Source organism: Podarcis vaucheri (genome assembly GCF_965113315.1).
Source record: "Podarcis vaucheri genome assembly, chromosome: 6".
NCBI lineage: Eukaryota > Metazoa > Chordata > Lepidosauria > Squamata > Lacertidae > Podarcis > Podarcis vaucheri.
The window spans coordinates 8930324-8945638 of NC_138764.1; the positions used below are offsets into that span (position 1 = coordinate 8930324).

Below are 15315 nucleotides of genomic sequence, written 5' to 3' on the forward strand. Positions count from 1 at the left end.
GTGCAGGGTCAAGAAAACTGGCGTATTATTTAAAGAGAAGTCACCGTGGTGGCGCTCACCCACAGTATGCATTTTCTCCCAGATTTGCAGTTAGCATGACTGAAGTATATTCTTTTGAGGTTAATGCTGATTCAGCCATAAATTTTGCCATGCTCCGGCCAGTGTGTTCGCTTTCCTTTTTAGGAATTAAAAAAAGCAATCTGATAAAAAAGTTTCTGAACAGCTACAGGGATTTGGTGTGTGCATTTCTCAGTGGCAGTTGAAGGGACTGGCCAGTTGTCACCACTGGCATTTGCTGCAAACTTGGGAGACACCCCCCCCCAAAAAAAAGCTCAGTGCTGGAGAGGATATGTGGTGGGGGCGCCATCACACTGCTTGTCTTCCTCCTCTTCTTGCCTCAGATTTGGAACAAAGCACTTCTTTCTCCAATAAGATCTTTAGATGGATCTGCTGCAGGGAATGTGCCCTTTCTCACTGCCTTCATGGTGCCATGACTGACGTAGCAGATTCCAGACAGCCCAGGTTAATGATTAGGGTTGGATACTATCTTTGTGGCTACAAATTTGAACCGAATTGGAATTGGTATCTGGTGGACCAAATTTTAAATGCGTTTCCAACCTGTTTTGGTTTAGATTTGTTAGCAAGAAACCTTGGAAATTGTCATCCCTCTTAAACAAAGACTTCTTCACATCTCTTGCAGTTTCCAGGGTTCTTTGAGGGTAGCCCTTGGATTCAAGCCAGTTTGAAGATCTAGTGTGGATTCATCCTAAAATCACTCCTCCTGTTCTAGAGCTGAGAGGTAGTGTGGTCATTGTACTAGCATCTGTGCTGAATTTTCTTCTTTTCTCTCTCTCCTCCACTCAGGTGTGTTTGACAATTGCTCCCACGTTGCCAGTGACAGGGGCTGGACTCTTGGCATCCGCACGCAGGAGAACACTGGGAAGAAGGACGCCCGTTTCTTCTTCTCACTCCGGACAGACCGCTTCAAGAGATCTTCCACCATATCGGTACCACACCGCTATGAACTCAATACGTGGGCTCATGTGGCCGCCACCTACAATGGGAAGCAGATGCTCCTGTACCTGAACGGGGAACGGGTGGCTCGTAGTTCCCAGCAGTCTGGGGCCCTCCACAGTCCCTTCATGGCTTCTTGCCGCACCTTGATTCTGGGAGGTGACAGCTCAGAGGACGGGCACCACTTCCGTGGCCACCTGGCTCTGCTGGCCATTTGGAATGCTGCTTTACCCCAGGAGAAACTCCAGAGAGCTTTCTTGAGAAAGGTTGAAGACAGAGAAGCTACCATGGTGCTCAGTGCAAGGTTCAGCCGCCTGGAGCAGCAATGGGTAACATTCAAAGATGGTGCCTACCCGCTGGTGGAGTCCTTCCAAGCGCCAGAGCCTCCAGTTTTCTCACCGCTCGTGCCCCCTCTCTGTGGGCAGACCGTCTGCGACAACGTGGAGTTGATCTCCTACTACAACCACCACTGGCCGCTGAGGAATGAGAAGGTGGTCCGTTACCGGGTCGTCAACATTCATGACGATGAGGGGCTCCATCCTACTGTCAGCCAGGAGCAGATTGCCCACCAGCACCGGGTGCTGAGCGGGGCCTTCGGCCGCTATAACATCACCTGGCAACTGAGCGTACACAAGGTGCAGAGCTCCTTGCTCCGCCACCGCGTGGTCCTGATGAACTGTGAGCCCAGCAAGATTGGCAATGAATACTGTGACCCCGAGTGCGAGCACCCACTGACTGGCTACGACGGGGGGGACTGCCGCCGGCTGGGGCGTTGCTACGACTGGGTGCGCCGGGATGGGGTTTGCAACATGGAATGCAACAACATGCTTGACAATTTTGACGACGGGGACTGTTGCAACCCCAGAGTGACCAACGTGAAGAAGACGTGCTTTGACCCCGAATCTCCACACCGGTAAGTTGTGGGCGGACAAGGGAGGGCCCTGCCCTCCTGCCTGGAGACTCCTAGGCACCAAAGCCCATTGCAGTGAAGTCCACAGGATCATGTCCATTGATTCCCCTCTCATACTATTCATTTCTCTGGGTTTAGGCTAATGTGAACTGTGGTCCGCGCTGACTACTGCTGATGCAGTGCTAGCAGTGCAGTGGAAGGGAGAGAGATGTTTGCTGATGGGGGGTGGGGTGGGTGGGAGCAGGAGAAAGGAGTAAATGTGCCTGAGGCTGCAGAGGCACATACCTGCAGAGAGCCTGTGGTCCTCCCTCTTCCGTTACTCCCACTTCCCTTGGCTCCAGCCAGCATGGCCAGTGGCCAGCCGGTGATGATGGGTGTTGTAGTCCAATGGCTTCTGGAGGTTCACAGGTTTCCAATACCTGCTTCTGCCCTATTTCACGTTCAGACAGTTAACGGCTTTATACTACTTAAAATGTTCACCACCTCTGTACTGGAACTCAAGTTTGGCAATGGTGCACATAATTATTTGTTTAGAGATCTCTGGGCTCTCCTCGCAGCGCTAAAGCTCTCATGGGAAGGGAGAATGACTGTTGAAGCTGATTTCATGCCTGTAATTTGAACATCCCTCGTGTTGTTTGTAGACTCAGCCAGTGAATGTGGAGACTCCTTAAACGGCGATGTGCGTCTCCTTGCCAATTGACATGGAAGTCTTCCGCATAGAGCTGCTAATATTGACACACGAGCACACGCACGCATGCACCCCGACCGCCACCAAGGGGCCAGGGGCCTGCTCGTGTCCAAAAGTAAAGATGAGTGTCAGCTAGAGGAGTTTTTTGGGGATTTCTTCAGGTTCAGTAGAAAGCCTTTCTGGAATGATTTAGCTAGCATTTGAGTTGGCAAGTTCTGGTGAAATTGTTAGTGTTGTTAAATGAATATATTGTTTTTAGTTTTCTTTGGCTTGGTCAGGGCCATTATTTTAGGAAATGGGAATTGTTCCTGTTCAGAGCGAGAGGCCATGGAACCCGAAGGCTCCATAAGCCCTGCAGTCCAAACAAGCCTGGAAGAGGCCATGGGGGAGACGACTCCAAGAGCCAGAGACCCTCGGCTGCCAAGGATAACATTGTGGGGAGAGAAGCAGGCTGCGGGTTTAATTTTTTTAAAATTTCTCTGGTACAGAGTTTAGAATGTGGTTCTTACATTACAAATCCCCCCCCCAAGAAAATAATAATAATGAGTGCCCTTTCATATCCCAGAGAAAAAGAGACTTCTGGCCTGTATACAGTCTTCTGCTACCTGGAATGCTCAGGGCCTTGGATCTAAGTATCTATTTGGATGAGAATTCATTTCATAAGAAATAAAACGAGGGAAGAGTCTTGTTGCAGAAGATAACAGTTTTGCAAATAATTCTTTAGCAAACAAAGAGGCTTTTATGCAGCCATATCTGATGTTGGATTCTTTATGTTAAGCACCATATTAAAGCATGTGATGATTTTAGGTTCTTGGTCGTACGGTTGTGATGATGATGACTTCCTAGACTCCACTCTAGTATAAGTCCACCCTCCTCTGTGTGAAGAAATAAGTAAGAGCATAAAATAGTCCTATAATATAATATAATATAATATAATATAATATAATATAATATAATATAATATAATATAATATAATATAATATAATATAATATAATCAACCTACCTGTAAATATTACACATCTGGGCAATTAAGCATTTACATTCACTAAGCAATAGCTACTGGAGTTTGTACTGCTGGAAGGAGCTTCAGTCAGCATCAGTGCTCCTAACTTAGAATCATAGAATCATAGAGTTGGAAGAGACCACAAGGGCCATCGAGTCCAACCCCCTGCCAAGCAGGAAACACCATCAGAGCACTCCTGACATATGGTTGTCAAGCCTCTGCTTAAAGACCTCCAAAGTAGGAGACTCCACCACACTCCTTGGCAGCAAATTCCACTGTCAAACAGCTCTTACTGTCAGGAAGTTCTTCCTAATGTTTAGGTGGAATCTTCTTTCTTGTAGTTTGGATCCATTGCTCCGTGTCCGCTTCTCTGGAGCAGCAGAAAACAACCTTTCTCCCTCCTCTATGTGACATCCTTTTATAGATTTGAACATGGCTATCATATCACCCCTTAACCTCCTCTTCTCCAGGCTAAACATGCCCAGCCTGGAGAAGAGGAGGTTAAGGGGTGATATGATAGCCATGTTCAAATATATAAATATATATATATTTATATAAATATACTAGAGAACTTACAAATCTCTAGTAACTATTCCATGCATCTTGGTCCAGTTAAGGAAAACCAAAGTCACATTCAGCCTCCCACGCGTGTATCCTTTGATAAACTGAGATGGCATTCTCATTGTGCACTAGAACAGGTGCAACTGAGTGAGACCCTTCTTTGCTTTGAATAGAATGTGAACAAAACGCTGCACATGTCAAGGCAATCCTCCATCCACATCTTATGGGAGGTGCGGATAAGTTCTGTAAACAGGTGCACTGTACTGTGTTTCAGCTTGTGAATAAGAGTAGAGTGGGACGCGGGTGGCGCTGTGGGTTAAACCACAGAGCCTAGGGCTTGCCGATCAGATGGTCGGCGGTTCAAATACCTGCAATGGGGTAAGCTCCCATTGCTCGGTCCCTGCTCCTGCCAACCTAGCAGTTTGAAAGCACTTCAAAGTGCAAGTAGATAAATAGGTACCGTTCTGGTAGGAAACTAAACGGTGTTTCTGTGTGCTGCTCTGGTTCGCCAGAAGCGGCTTAGTCATGCTTGCCACATGACCCGGAAGCTGTACTCCGGTTCCCTCGGCCAGTAAAGCGAGATGAGCACCGCAACCCCAGAGTCAGCCCCGACTGGACCTAATGGTCAGGGGTCCCTTTACCTTTATGTTTATGGCCATCCTAAATTAAAAAACAACATCTATGACCCAGGAAACTGAACTATGCAGGTGGGCGTTGTCATAATCATGAATCTAATATAGCACTTTTCATTTGCAGAGTGCTTTATAACTTGCATTCATTTAATCCATGCACTCTTCTTGGGGTCACTGTGCAAAGAGTGGGAATTGAATCTGCCTGAGGCCCAGACAGTGATCCCAAGGCATAGCCAGGACTCACACCAAGGCCCAGAGGTGCAAGACTCTATCCCACACTTCACACTGCCTGACAGAATGATTCACACTGATCAGTCGAAAAAGAAACAATGCACAGAACGGAACTGCAAATATCTTTTTGGGTTCCCTCAAAATCCCATGGTTGTTTTGCTAAAGCAGGAGTCTTTCATTTTGCTTTGAAATGTTACTTAATGCAAAATCTGGTGGCAATATTGAGATGTTCACTTTGCAAGGCTTAAAAAAATTCCTTTGATTCTTTTCTCAAGTAGGGACCTCCTAGTTTCTCACCAGAATTTCACATATGGCAAAACATGGTGATAGCGCCACCTAAAATAAAAGGTCAATTCAAGATGTTGATATCTATTGCCCAGTTCAGTTAATCCGAAGTCCTAAAACTTTGCTGGTCACCTGCTTGTCTTCCTGGTGATGCCATCCTCTTCAGCTGTGGCAGGAAGAGGTTGGCTCCCTGCCGGCCATCCATTCAGCATCTCACTGAGGCAACCATGGGAGGTTATAATGTAAATACCAAGAGCTCTAATGCTGGAAATTCTCTCTTGTGCTTTTGGAGGGCCTGCCACTTAAAAGGATTTTTACTACCCTTTTCGATTTGTGTGCATTTATAAACTGTCTGCTGGCGAATTTGCACGCCAGACTCAAGCAGCTCCTGAGCCATTAAGGTCTCTGGGTCAATAGGCTGCCTTTTAAAAAATCTATTAAGTTCCATTTGCAGGGGATTACTGCTTGTGTGATTGATTCTGTCTACCAGCTACCATTAAAAAACACCAAACAAAATGAGCCCCAAGGAGCCAGAGCAATAAGATGCAGACTGGGCTAGATTTATCGCCGGAGGAAAACGATATTCCATTATGTGGTTGCAACTGAAGTTTCTCTCATTATCTCACATGCAGACACATGTGGAACAACAACAACAACAATGTATTTTTTATTATAATCGCAGTTCATCCCATCCTAATTTCAAGAAGAAAGGGCCGTGTGCACAGTTCTTGGCCTTTTGGCTAAGATCAAGTGTCGCAGGTGTCGCTCAAGGTGTTTCATCTTGCAAATATTTTTTATTACATTTTCTATAAAAACTTCCATCTTTCCATTTTCCACATCACGTATTTTAGTTTGTTGAACCTCCCTCCACTCCTTTGACAGTCATCCATAATAATCCTCCTATTTACACATTTCTTAATATATAGTATCACCTTTAAGTAATTCCTTTATATCCTTATTTACATTTTTGCGATATTCCTCACTTTTCACAAAGCCTCTTTAAAACACACTAGCGTTGTATTCTCCTCACATATAGTTTTCAAATACTCTCTAAATTTTCCCCAATCCTCCAAAAACTTATGGTCTCTTTGAAATCTAATTTTCCCCGTTAGTTTGTCTAATTCCGCATAATCAATTAGTTTATTTCTCCATTCGTCCAGAGTCGGTACTTGTTCTTGTTTCCACCTTTGAGCTATCAGCGTCCTCGCGGCAGTTATTGCATATTGGAAAAGTTTGAAATCCTTCCTTTTAATTTCCCTTCTGGTTATCCCTAGTAGAAAGGTCTCTGGTTTCTTAACAAAGCTATATTGTAGCATTTTCCTTACTTCATCATATATTTTTCCCCAGAAACCCTTCACTTTCTCGCATTCCCACCACATATGCATAAACGTGCCCTCTTTCTCTCTACACCTCCAGCATTTATTACAGATCTTATACATTTTGGCCAATTTAACCGGTGTTAAGTACCATCTATATACCATCTTCATGGCATTTTCTTTTAGTGTTATGCATGCTGTGAATTTCAGATTTTGATTCCATATCTTTTGCCACTCTTCCAGCTCTATACTGTACCCTAGATCTCTGGCCCAGTGGATCATTACCTCTTTCACCTCCTCATCCATCGTATGCCATTCTAGTAGGATTTTATACATTTTTGATATGATTTTACGATCATTATTAACAATTTCTGTTTGGAACTTCGAATCCTTTTCCTCATACCCTTTTTCTTTCACCTCCTTTTTAAACATATTACTTATCTGCCAATAGTGCAACCAATCCCGTACATGTTCTTTCACTTGTTCATATGGCTTAACTGTCCATTTGTCCCCTTCTTTGAATACCAGGTCTCCATATGTGACCCAGTTGCTTTCCATATTGAGTTGCTTAATTCCCATCATCTCTAAAGGGGATAGCCAATGTGGTACCCCCCTTTCTAATATATTTTTATATCTGATCCATACTTCGATTAGCGATTTCCTGAATATATGATTTCCAAAAGATTGATGACCTTTTTTACCCTCCTGCCATAGATAAGCGTGCCACCCGAACCTATTGTCGAATCCCTCTAAGTCCAATAATTTCGTGTTTTTGAGCTTTATCCAATCTCTTACCCAGCAAAGACATGATGCCTCGTAATACAACTTCAAGTCTGGCAGGGCAAATCCTCCTCTCTCTTTTGCATCCGTTAGCAGTTTATATTTAATTCTCGGTTTTTTGCCCTGCCAGATATATCTTGAAATCGATCTCTGCCACTCCTTAAAAATTTTAACTCCTCTTAATATTGGGATCGTCTGAAATAAAAATAGTAATTTGGGTAGCACGTTCATCTTGATCATTGCTATTCTGCCCCAAAAGGATAGTTTTAACCTTCCCCATCCTTCCAGGTCCTTCTTAATTCCTTTCCATATCATAACATAATTATTCTGGTACAGATCAATATTTTTTGGTGTAATCCAAATTCCGAGATATTTAACCTTTTTAACAACTTCAATTCCCATTTGTTGTTGGAACTCTTCAATCATTGATTGCTCCATATTTTTAGTTAGAATTTTAGTTTTTTTTCCTATTTAATGTGAAGCCTGCCACTTCCCCAAATTTACCAATTTCCTCTAACACTTCCTTTACGCTGGTCATCGGGTCTTCCACCGTAATTATCAAATCATCAGCGAAAGCTTTGGTTTTGTATTCATTTTGGCCTACCTTCACCCCTTTTATCCTTTCATTTTTCCTAATTGAATTAAGAAGGATTTCTAGGACCAATATGAACAGCAGGGGTGAGAGCGGGCAGCCCTGTCTAGTCCCTTTTGATATTTCAATTTCTTCTGTTATCACGTTGTTCACTATCAGCTTCGCTCTTTGTTCGGTGTATATGGCCTTTATTCCGTTGTAAAAATCATCCCCGATCTCCATATTTTCCAAATTTTTCAGCATGAAATCCCATGATACGTTGTCGAATGCCTTTTCGGCATCTACAAACATTAATATTGCTCGTCGCTCAAGGTGTTTCATGGCCCAGACATAAGTCTTTTGCAGGCTTGTACAACATGGAGCCAACTAAAAAGAGCATAGCCTACTGGGGCAAGGGCAGGCAATAAAATAACTTTTCCAACTATCATTTCAAAATACATTCATCCCTTCTCCCTAAACATCACCCTGTTCATTTGCCAATTTCTGCTAGGGCTTCTATACATTGTTATAACCTGTCCTCAAAATAATCGAGCAGAGTAAATCCTCTTTTACCTATCAGTAATGGTCATTCATCCATTTTGAAACATTTCCTTCTGATACCTCTTGAGCAACATTTTGCCTGAGAAAAACAGACCTTGCCTCCTCCCAGACAACACACACAAATTCCTCCCTGGTCTTGAACAGGGCTGCCTGGCATCTGGCCCCAGTAATAAACAATTCATCCTCACTGGGGCTGCGTGGAGAGGGCGAAAATGAAACCCCTAGAATATATATATATATATTGTATAAATATATAATATGCATTCCACCCATCTAAAACACTACCAATCTCCCAGCGTCTCCCACCCTTCACATTTTGCCAAATTTAATCCTCAATTTTACATACAACCAGCTCATTATTAAATAAACATAATCCATATCCCCACAAACTCTAAGCTTGATAGAGAATCAGAGAATTGTAGAGTTGGAAGGGATCCCAAGGGTCATCTAGTCCAACCCCTGCAAGGCAGGAATCTCAGCTAAAGCATCCATGACAGATGGCCATCCAGCCTCTGCATAAAAACCAATAATAATAATAATAATAATAATAATAATAATAATAATAATAATAATAAAATTACCCCGCCCATGGGTTTCCAAGGAAGGAGAGTCCATCACCTCCTGAGAGAGACCGCTGTGGGGGTTGTTACTTAGGTGGGAATGAACACCACAATGATTGTGGCAAGGAGATTATATGTTTGTTCTTTGTCTCACATTTTGTGGAGGCTTAGCTAGCTATGTTCTTGACTCAGCAAGGTCTGCTGTGCCAGAGTAAAGCAAAGCAGTTAACAACAGGGCAACTGGGAAGGTGAACTTAAGCCTTATATTTTACTTTATGTAACTGTAAAGTATTTAGGCAGCTGGGGTAGAGCTGTAGATAGATCATCAGCTTTGGATTTAAGTTCTTCCTGGGTTTTGTAGCACAGTGAGTGACCTGGAGCCTAATTCTCCAGGAGGTGGCAAACCTTTGTCTGGGCTCTTCCGCTTCAGATTTTTGGAAGGGGCTCTCATGACTGAATGTTCCTGCATTCAAACAATGACCTCAAAACATCCTGCAGGTAGAAAAATTAAATACCAGGAGAGAAAGGTTTTAGCTTAGCCTTCTCACCGACACAGCAGTTTTCTGCATATGGGGATTTTAATTTTCTTTTTTTTTTGTATGGAGAAAGTTAGTCATGTGAACTGAAGAGCATTGTGGTAAACTCTCCATGGTGAGGGGAAAAAAGGGAAGACTTGTGACAGGCTTACAAAATGGTGTCATGCACAGCTTAGCAAGTTAAAGGTAAAGGTACCCCTAACTGTTAGGTCCAGTCACAGATAACTCTGGGGTTGCGGCGCTCATCTTGCTTTACTGGCTGAGGGAGCTGACATTTGTCCACAGACAGTTTTTCTGGGTCATGTGGCCAGCATGACTAAGCCACTTCTGGTGAACCAGAGCAGCACACGGAAACGCCGTTTACCTTCCCGCTGGAGCAGTACCTATTTATCTACTTGCACTTTGATGTGCTTTCGAACTGCTATGTGGGCAGGAGCTGGGACCGAGCAACGGGAGCTCACCCCGTCATGGGGATTGGAACTGCCGACCTTCTGATAGGCAAATCCTAGGCTCTGTGCTTTAGACCACAGTGCCACCAAGTTAGCAAGTTAGCACTTGGTATTAGTCTCTATTCCTCCTCAGTAGATGCTGGTTCAGAAAGTAAGTAGATTATTTGGAGTGGGCAAGTGCACCAGTTGGGGTGACAGGGGCCTTGGCATTTTGAAGTGATGTGGTAGATGTGGCAATGGGCACCTGGCTTTCATTGGTATAGAGAAAGACTGAAGTTCCCCAATGTGAGACATTGGTGTGATGTCAGCAAACTAAAGAGCATGGGCCACCACACTTTATTTCTGCTGCTTTGTGTAGGGCAGAGTCGTGGAATCTTTCTGTTTCTCAGTGGAAGACTACGCAGAACCTCTTATTGGCCAGTGTCCTCTTGCATGTTCCATGGTGTGTAGAATGCTGAGATTCAGGGACTCGCCATTTTAAGAACACGCGAGTGATCAAAATGTATTTTATACCTAGTGAAAGGCATTGAGGGCTCCTCCAGAGACCTGTTCATTGAGCGTTATTGTAGAACACACCCAAAATGAAATGTGTGTGGGACGTATGTTTGCACATTATCTGGGCGTGCTTTTTCCTCTGCTGAGCTGCTTTCCATGCAGGAGATTTATAGTGTGTGAAGAGGCTGTCAGTACTCTGCCCTTTGTGCTGAAAAGAACATTTGCAATGTGGTGGCTATCGACTAGGGTCAGCCAAATACTTCTGCGCCCTGTTCAGACACAGGTCAGGCGGTTCCTCTTGAGACACGTCTCGGACTTTATTAGTCTGTCTCCCGACTTGTCTCTTTGAATCAGTGTCATTTTGCTTCCAGTTGGTGTCCCTTGCCCTTCTCTTTCCTTTCCATAATTCTTAGCTTTGCTTTTCTCCTCTCTGTTTTTCCAGGGGGGTGGGAAGTGTGTGTGGCTGGAGTTCAGGGCTGCGCCTCACAGCTTCCCTCCTTGGCCAGCACTCCTGGCTCCAACCTGTGGTCCTGCTTACCCTCCCTTCTAGAGCAGATGGGCCTCTCCCCAAAACACCTGAGATTTTCCTCTTGGGGATGGTAACAACCGAGGTCCCCCCAAAACCCAAAAGAGTTTATTACTATACGCCACCACCACAGCTAGAACCTTATTGGCACAAAGGTGGAGAACAAATATAGTCCCCACTAAGGAAGAATGACAGTGTAAATTGTTCAAATGTGCTGAACTGGCTGGTCTTGCGAACAGGATAAGAGAAAATGAAGATAAGGAATATAAGGAGGAATAGAAAATGTTTAGTGAATATTTTAAGAACCGGTATAGACAGATACATAGCTTTGCTGGTCTCCAGTAAATCCAGCAGAGTTGAAATAGTTAATTTAATAGATAACAAGTTGGATGATTAAAAAGATGTGGCTTACGTGGCGTAGCAGAAAAGCAAAGGAACCAGGGAAAGTGTGGAAGGGACGTCATTTGGTATATGTATATATGCTGTATTTGGTACGAAGTTGTAAGTGGGACAGGGGAAAGGAAGGGGGGTTAAATATGCTCTCTGCTCCTGTTTTTGAAAATGTAAATATAAATAAATAAATAAATAAAAATAGAGAAGATGGGCCTCTCTGCAGCTCATGCTGCAACACGATAGGGCTCGGTGGGGTGGTCTCTGCTCTCAAAAGGAATCTCAAACTTGCAGGAGCTCTGGGAGACCCTCTTTTGCCACGAGAAGAGGTGTGCTTCCTTTGTATTCAACCAGTACTGACCATGATTTGGATTACTGGCAAAATGCCACCGTTTTCCCACCATGCAAATGGTGAGTACGAAAGGGTGCTCCGAAATGACAAAGTAGGAACAAAGCTCCAGAATGTGGCCAATAAGGACTGTGACAGGGTCCCTGTTGTCTTTTTCTTCTGTTTTGTATTTTCCCCTCCTGCCTGCTCTTCACTCTTGTTCCCGTGCCTTTGTCTGCACTCCTTCCTTCCTTGCACCTGCTTTCCTGCCCTGATTTGGTTACAAAATCTCTCTCGACATTGATTATGACACCACCATGATCTGTAAACTGCTGACAGCCAGATGGATCTCTTGCACCCAAGCCCAGTCTCTGACTCATGCCCATGTGCGCACTGCCATATACTGGCTGAGATCCTGACAGTTGGAGACTCCTATGTTTGAGGAGTCTGGGAAAGTAACGGAAAAGGGACAGCCTAGAAGCTGTTATCAATTCGGTTTTATAGGAGGGTGGGTAGAAATTAAGTCAGACTTAATAATAATGTTGTCCAGAGATCTAAGCACATGATGAATGTCTACTCCATCTGTTGCTCGTAAAGTGATCGTAAGTACTGGCACGCAGAAGGGCAAGTAAGAGGAGAGTGTGGCAAGATGTGCACCGAGTTGTGAGGAGCAGCAAGGGGCAGAGAACAAAAGGCTTTGCAAGTCATAATGTGGGCACAACCAGAGGTGGAATGTCCCTTGCAGATGGCTTGCTTGTAGGAGACATGGGTGTCCTAGGTGCTGGACCTAGGGGAAAACTGCATGTTACATGGTCAGATCCATGATCAGCCTTCCCAAAGTTTTCTGTATTTCCAAAATGTAGCCTCATATGTATTTGTGTCTCCCCGCACCCCACCCCATTGTTGTCCTGATCCTAATAATAATAATAATAATAATAATAATAATAATAATAATTTATTATTTGTACCCCGCCCATCTGGCTGGGCTTCCCCAGCCACTCTGGGCGGCTTCCACAGAAACCAAAAAACACTAAAATATCATACATTAAAAGCTTCCCTGAATAGGGCCGCCTTAAGATGTCTTCTGAATGTCAGGTAGTTGTCCATCACCTTGACATCCGATGGGAGGGCATTCCACAGGGCGGGTGCCACCACCGAAAAGGCCCTCTGCCTGGTTCCCTGTAGCTTTGCTTCTCGCAATGAGGGAACCGTCAGAAGGCCCTCGGCGCTGGACCTCAGTGTCCGGGCAGAACGATGGGGGTGGAGACGCTCCTTCAGGTATACTGGGCCGAAGCCGTTTAGGCCTTTAAAGGTCAACACCAGCACTTTGAATTGTCCTCGGAAACGTACTGGGAGCCAATGTAGGTCTTTCAAGACCGGTGTTATGTGGTCTCGGCGGCCGCCCCCAGTCTAGCTGCCGCATTCTGGATTAGCTGTAGTTTTCGAGTCACCTTCAAAGGTAGCCCCACGTAGAGCGCATTGCAGTAGTCCAAGCGGGAGATAACTAGAGCATGCACCACTCTGGCCAGACAGTCCGCGGGCAGGTAGGGTCTCAGCCTGCATACCAGGTGGAGTTGGTAGACAGCTGCCCTGGATACAGAATTGACCTGCGCCTCCATGGACAGCTGTGAGTCCAAAATGACTCCCAGGCTACGCACCTGGTCCTTCAGGGGCACAGTTACCCTATTCAGGACCAGGGAGTCTTCCACACCAGCCCGCCCCCTGTCCCCCAAAAACAGTACTTCTGTCTTGTCAGGATTCAACTTCAATCCATTAGCTGCCATCCATCCTCCAACCGCCTCCAGGCACTCACACAGGACCTTCACCACTTTCACTGGTTCTGATTTGAAAGAAAGGTAGAGCTGGGTATCATCTGCATATTGATGGACACCCAGTCCAAACCCCCTGATGATCTCTCCCAGCGGCTTCATATAGATGTTAAAAAGCATGGGGGAGAGGACGGAACCCTGAGGCACCCCACAAGTGAGGGCCCAAGGGTCTGAACACTCATCCCCCACCACCACTTTCTGAACACGGCCCAGGAGGAAGGAGCGAAACCACTGTATAACAGTGCCCCCAGCTCCCAACCCCTCTAGACGGTCCAGAAGGATGTTATGGTCGATTGTATCAAAGGCCGCTGAGAGATCCAGCAGAACCAGGAAACAACTCTAAACTTTGTCCCTAGCTCGCCGGAGATCATCAACCAGTGCGACCAAGGCAGTTTCAGTCCCATGATGAGGCCTGAACCCTGATTGGAAGGGATCCAAATGGTCCGCATCCTCCAGGCGTGTCTGGAGTTGTTCAGCAACCACACGCTCAATCACCTTGCCCAAGAATGGAAGATTTGAGACTGGGCGATAGTTGGCCATACTGGCCGGGTCTAAAGATGGTTTTTTAAGAAGCGGTTTAATGACCGCCTCTTTCAGCGGATCTGGGAATGTTCCCTCACAGAGGGAAGCATTCACCACCCCGCAGAGCCCATCGCCCAGCCCTTCCCGGCTTGCTTTTATTAGCCAGGATGGGCAAGGATCAAGGAGACAGGTGGTTGGTTTCACGCGTCCAAGCAGCCTGTCCACATCCTCGGGGGTAACGGATTGAAATTGATTCCATGCAACTTGACCAGACAGGGCTCCAGCACTCTCCCGCCCCAGCCCTGCTCCCACGGTGGTGTCTAGCTCCTTCCGAATATGAGTGATTTTATCTGCAAAAAACTTTGCAAAATCGTTGCAGGAGATCTTGGGGTCTTTACAAGGCCCCGGTGGTAAAGGTGGTTCCGTTAAGTTGCGGACCACCTGAAAGAGTCTCCTGCTACTATTTTCTGCAGATGCAATAGAGGCGGTGAAGAAAGTCCTCTTCGCCGTCGCTATCGCCACTTGGTAGGCTCGACGTTGAGCTCTAACCTGTGTCCGGTCAGATTCGGAGTGAGTTTTCTGCCACCGACGCTCTAGCCGTCTCAGCGATTGTTTCATCGCCCTCAGCTCCGAAGAAAACCACGGGGCTGTCTGGGCTCCATGCAATCGGAGAGGGCGCTTCGGAGATGGCCCTTCCAAAGGTACTGATAGCACCAGAGAAGCACCAGAGTGGTGAAGATCTTGTTGCTGGCTCGCTTTCATGGCGGTCCATAGCGGTGGGGAAATAAGGAGGGTAAATGTTTGTGAGGGGAGGTGGGAGTCCTGTGCCCCCTACTGCAGATGAACCACTAAAGGGTTAGAAGAGCTTTGACTGAATCAGAAGTCCTGATGCTCCTTCACTTTGTTGTTGTTGTTTAGTCGTTTAGTCGTGTCCGACTCTTCGTGACCCCATGGACCAGAGCATGCCAGGCACTCCTGTCTTCCACTGCCTCCCGCAGTTTGGTCAGACTCATGCTGGTAGCTTCGAGAACACTGCCCGACCATCTCGTCCTCTGTCGTCCCCTGGGAAAGTAGTGCCCTCTATCTTTCCCAACATCAGGCTCTTTTCCAGGGAGTCTTCTCTTCT

General features: G+C 45.7%; 1 protein-coding gene across 1 annotated transcript in view; it reads left to right on the forward strand.

Moving 5' to 3' along the window:
- Positions 1-15315, forward strand: part of PAPPA2 (pappalysin 2) — a 133673-nt gene that overhangs the window by 17519 nt on the left and 100839 nt on the right. Inside the window, exon 2 of the mRNA XM_082228999.1 lies at positions 865-1927. Coding sequence (XP_082085125.1) covers positions 865-1927 — 1063 coding nt within the window. The remainder of the gene's footprint in view (positions 1-864; positions 1928-15315) is intronic.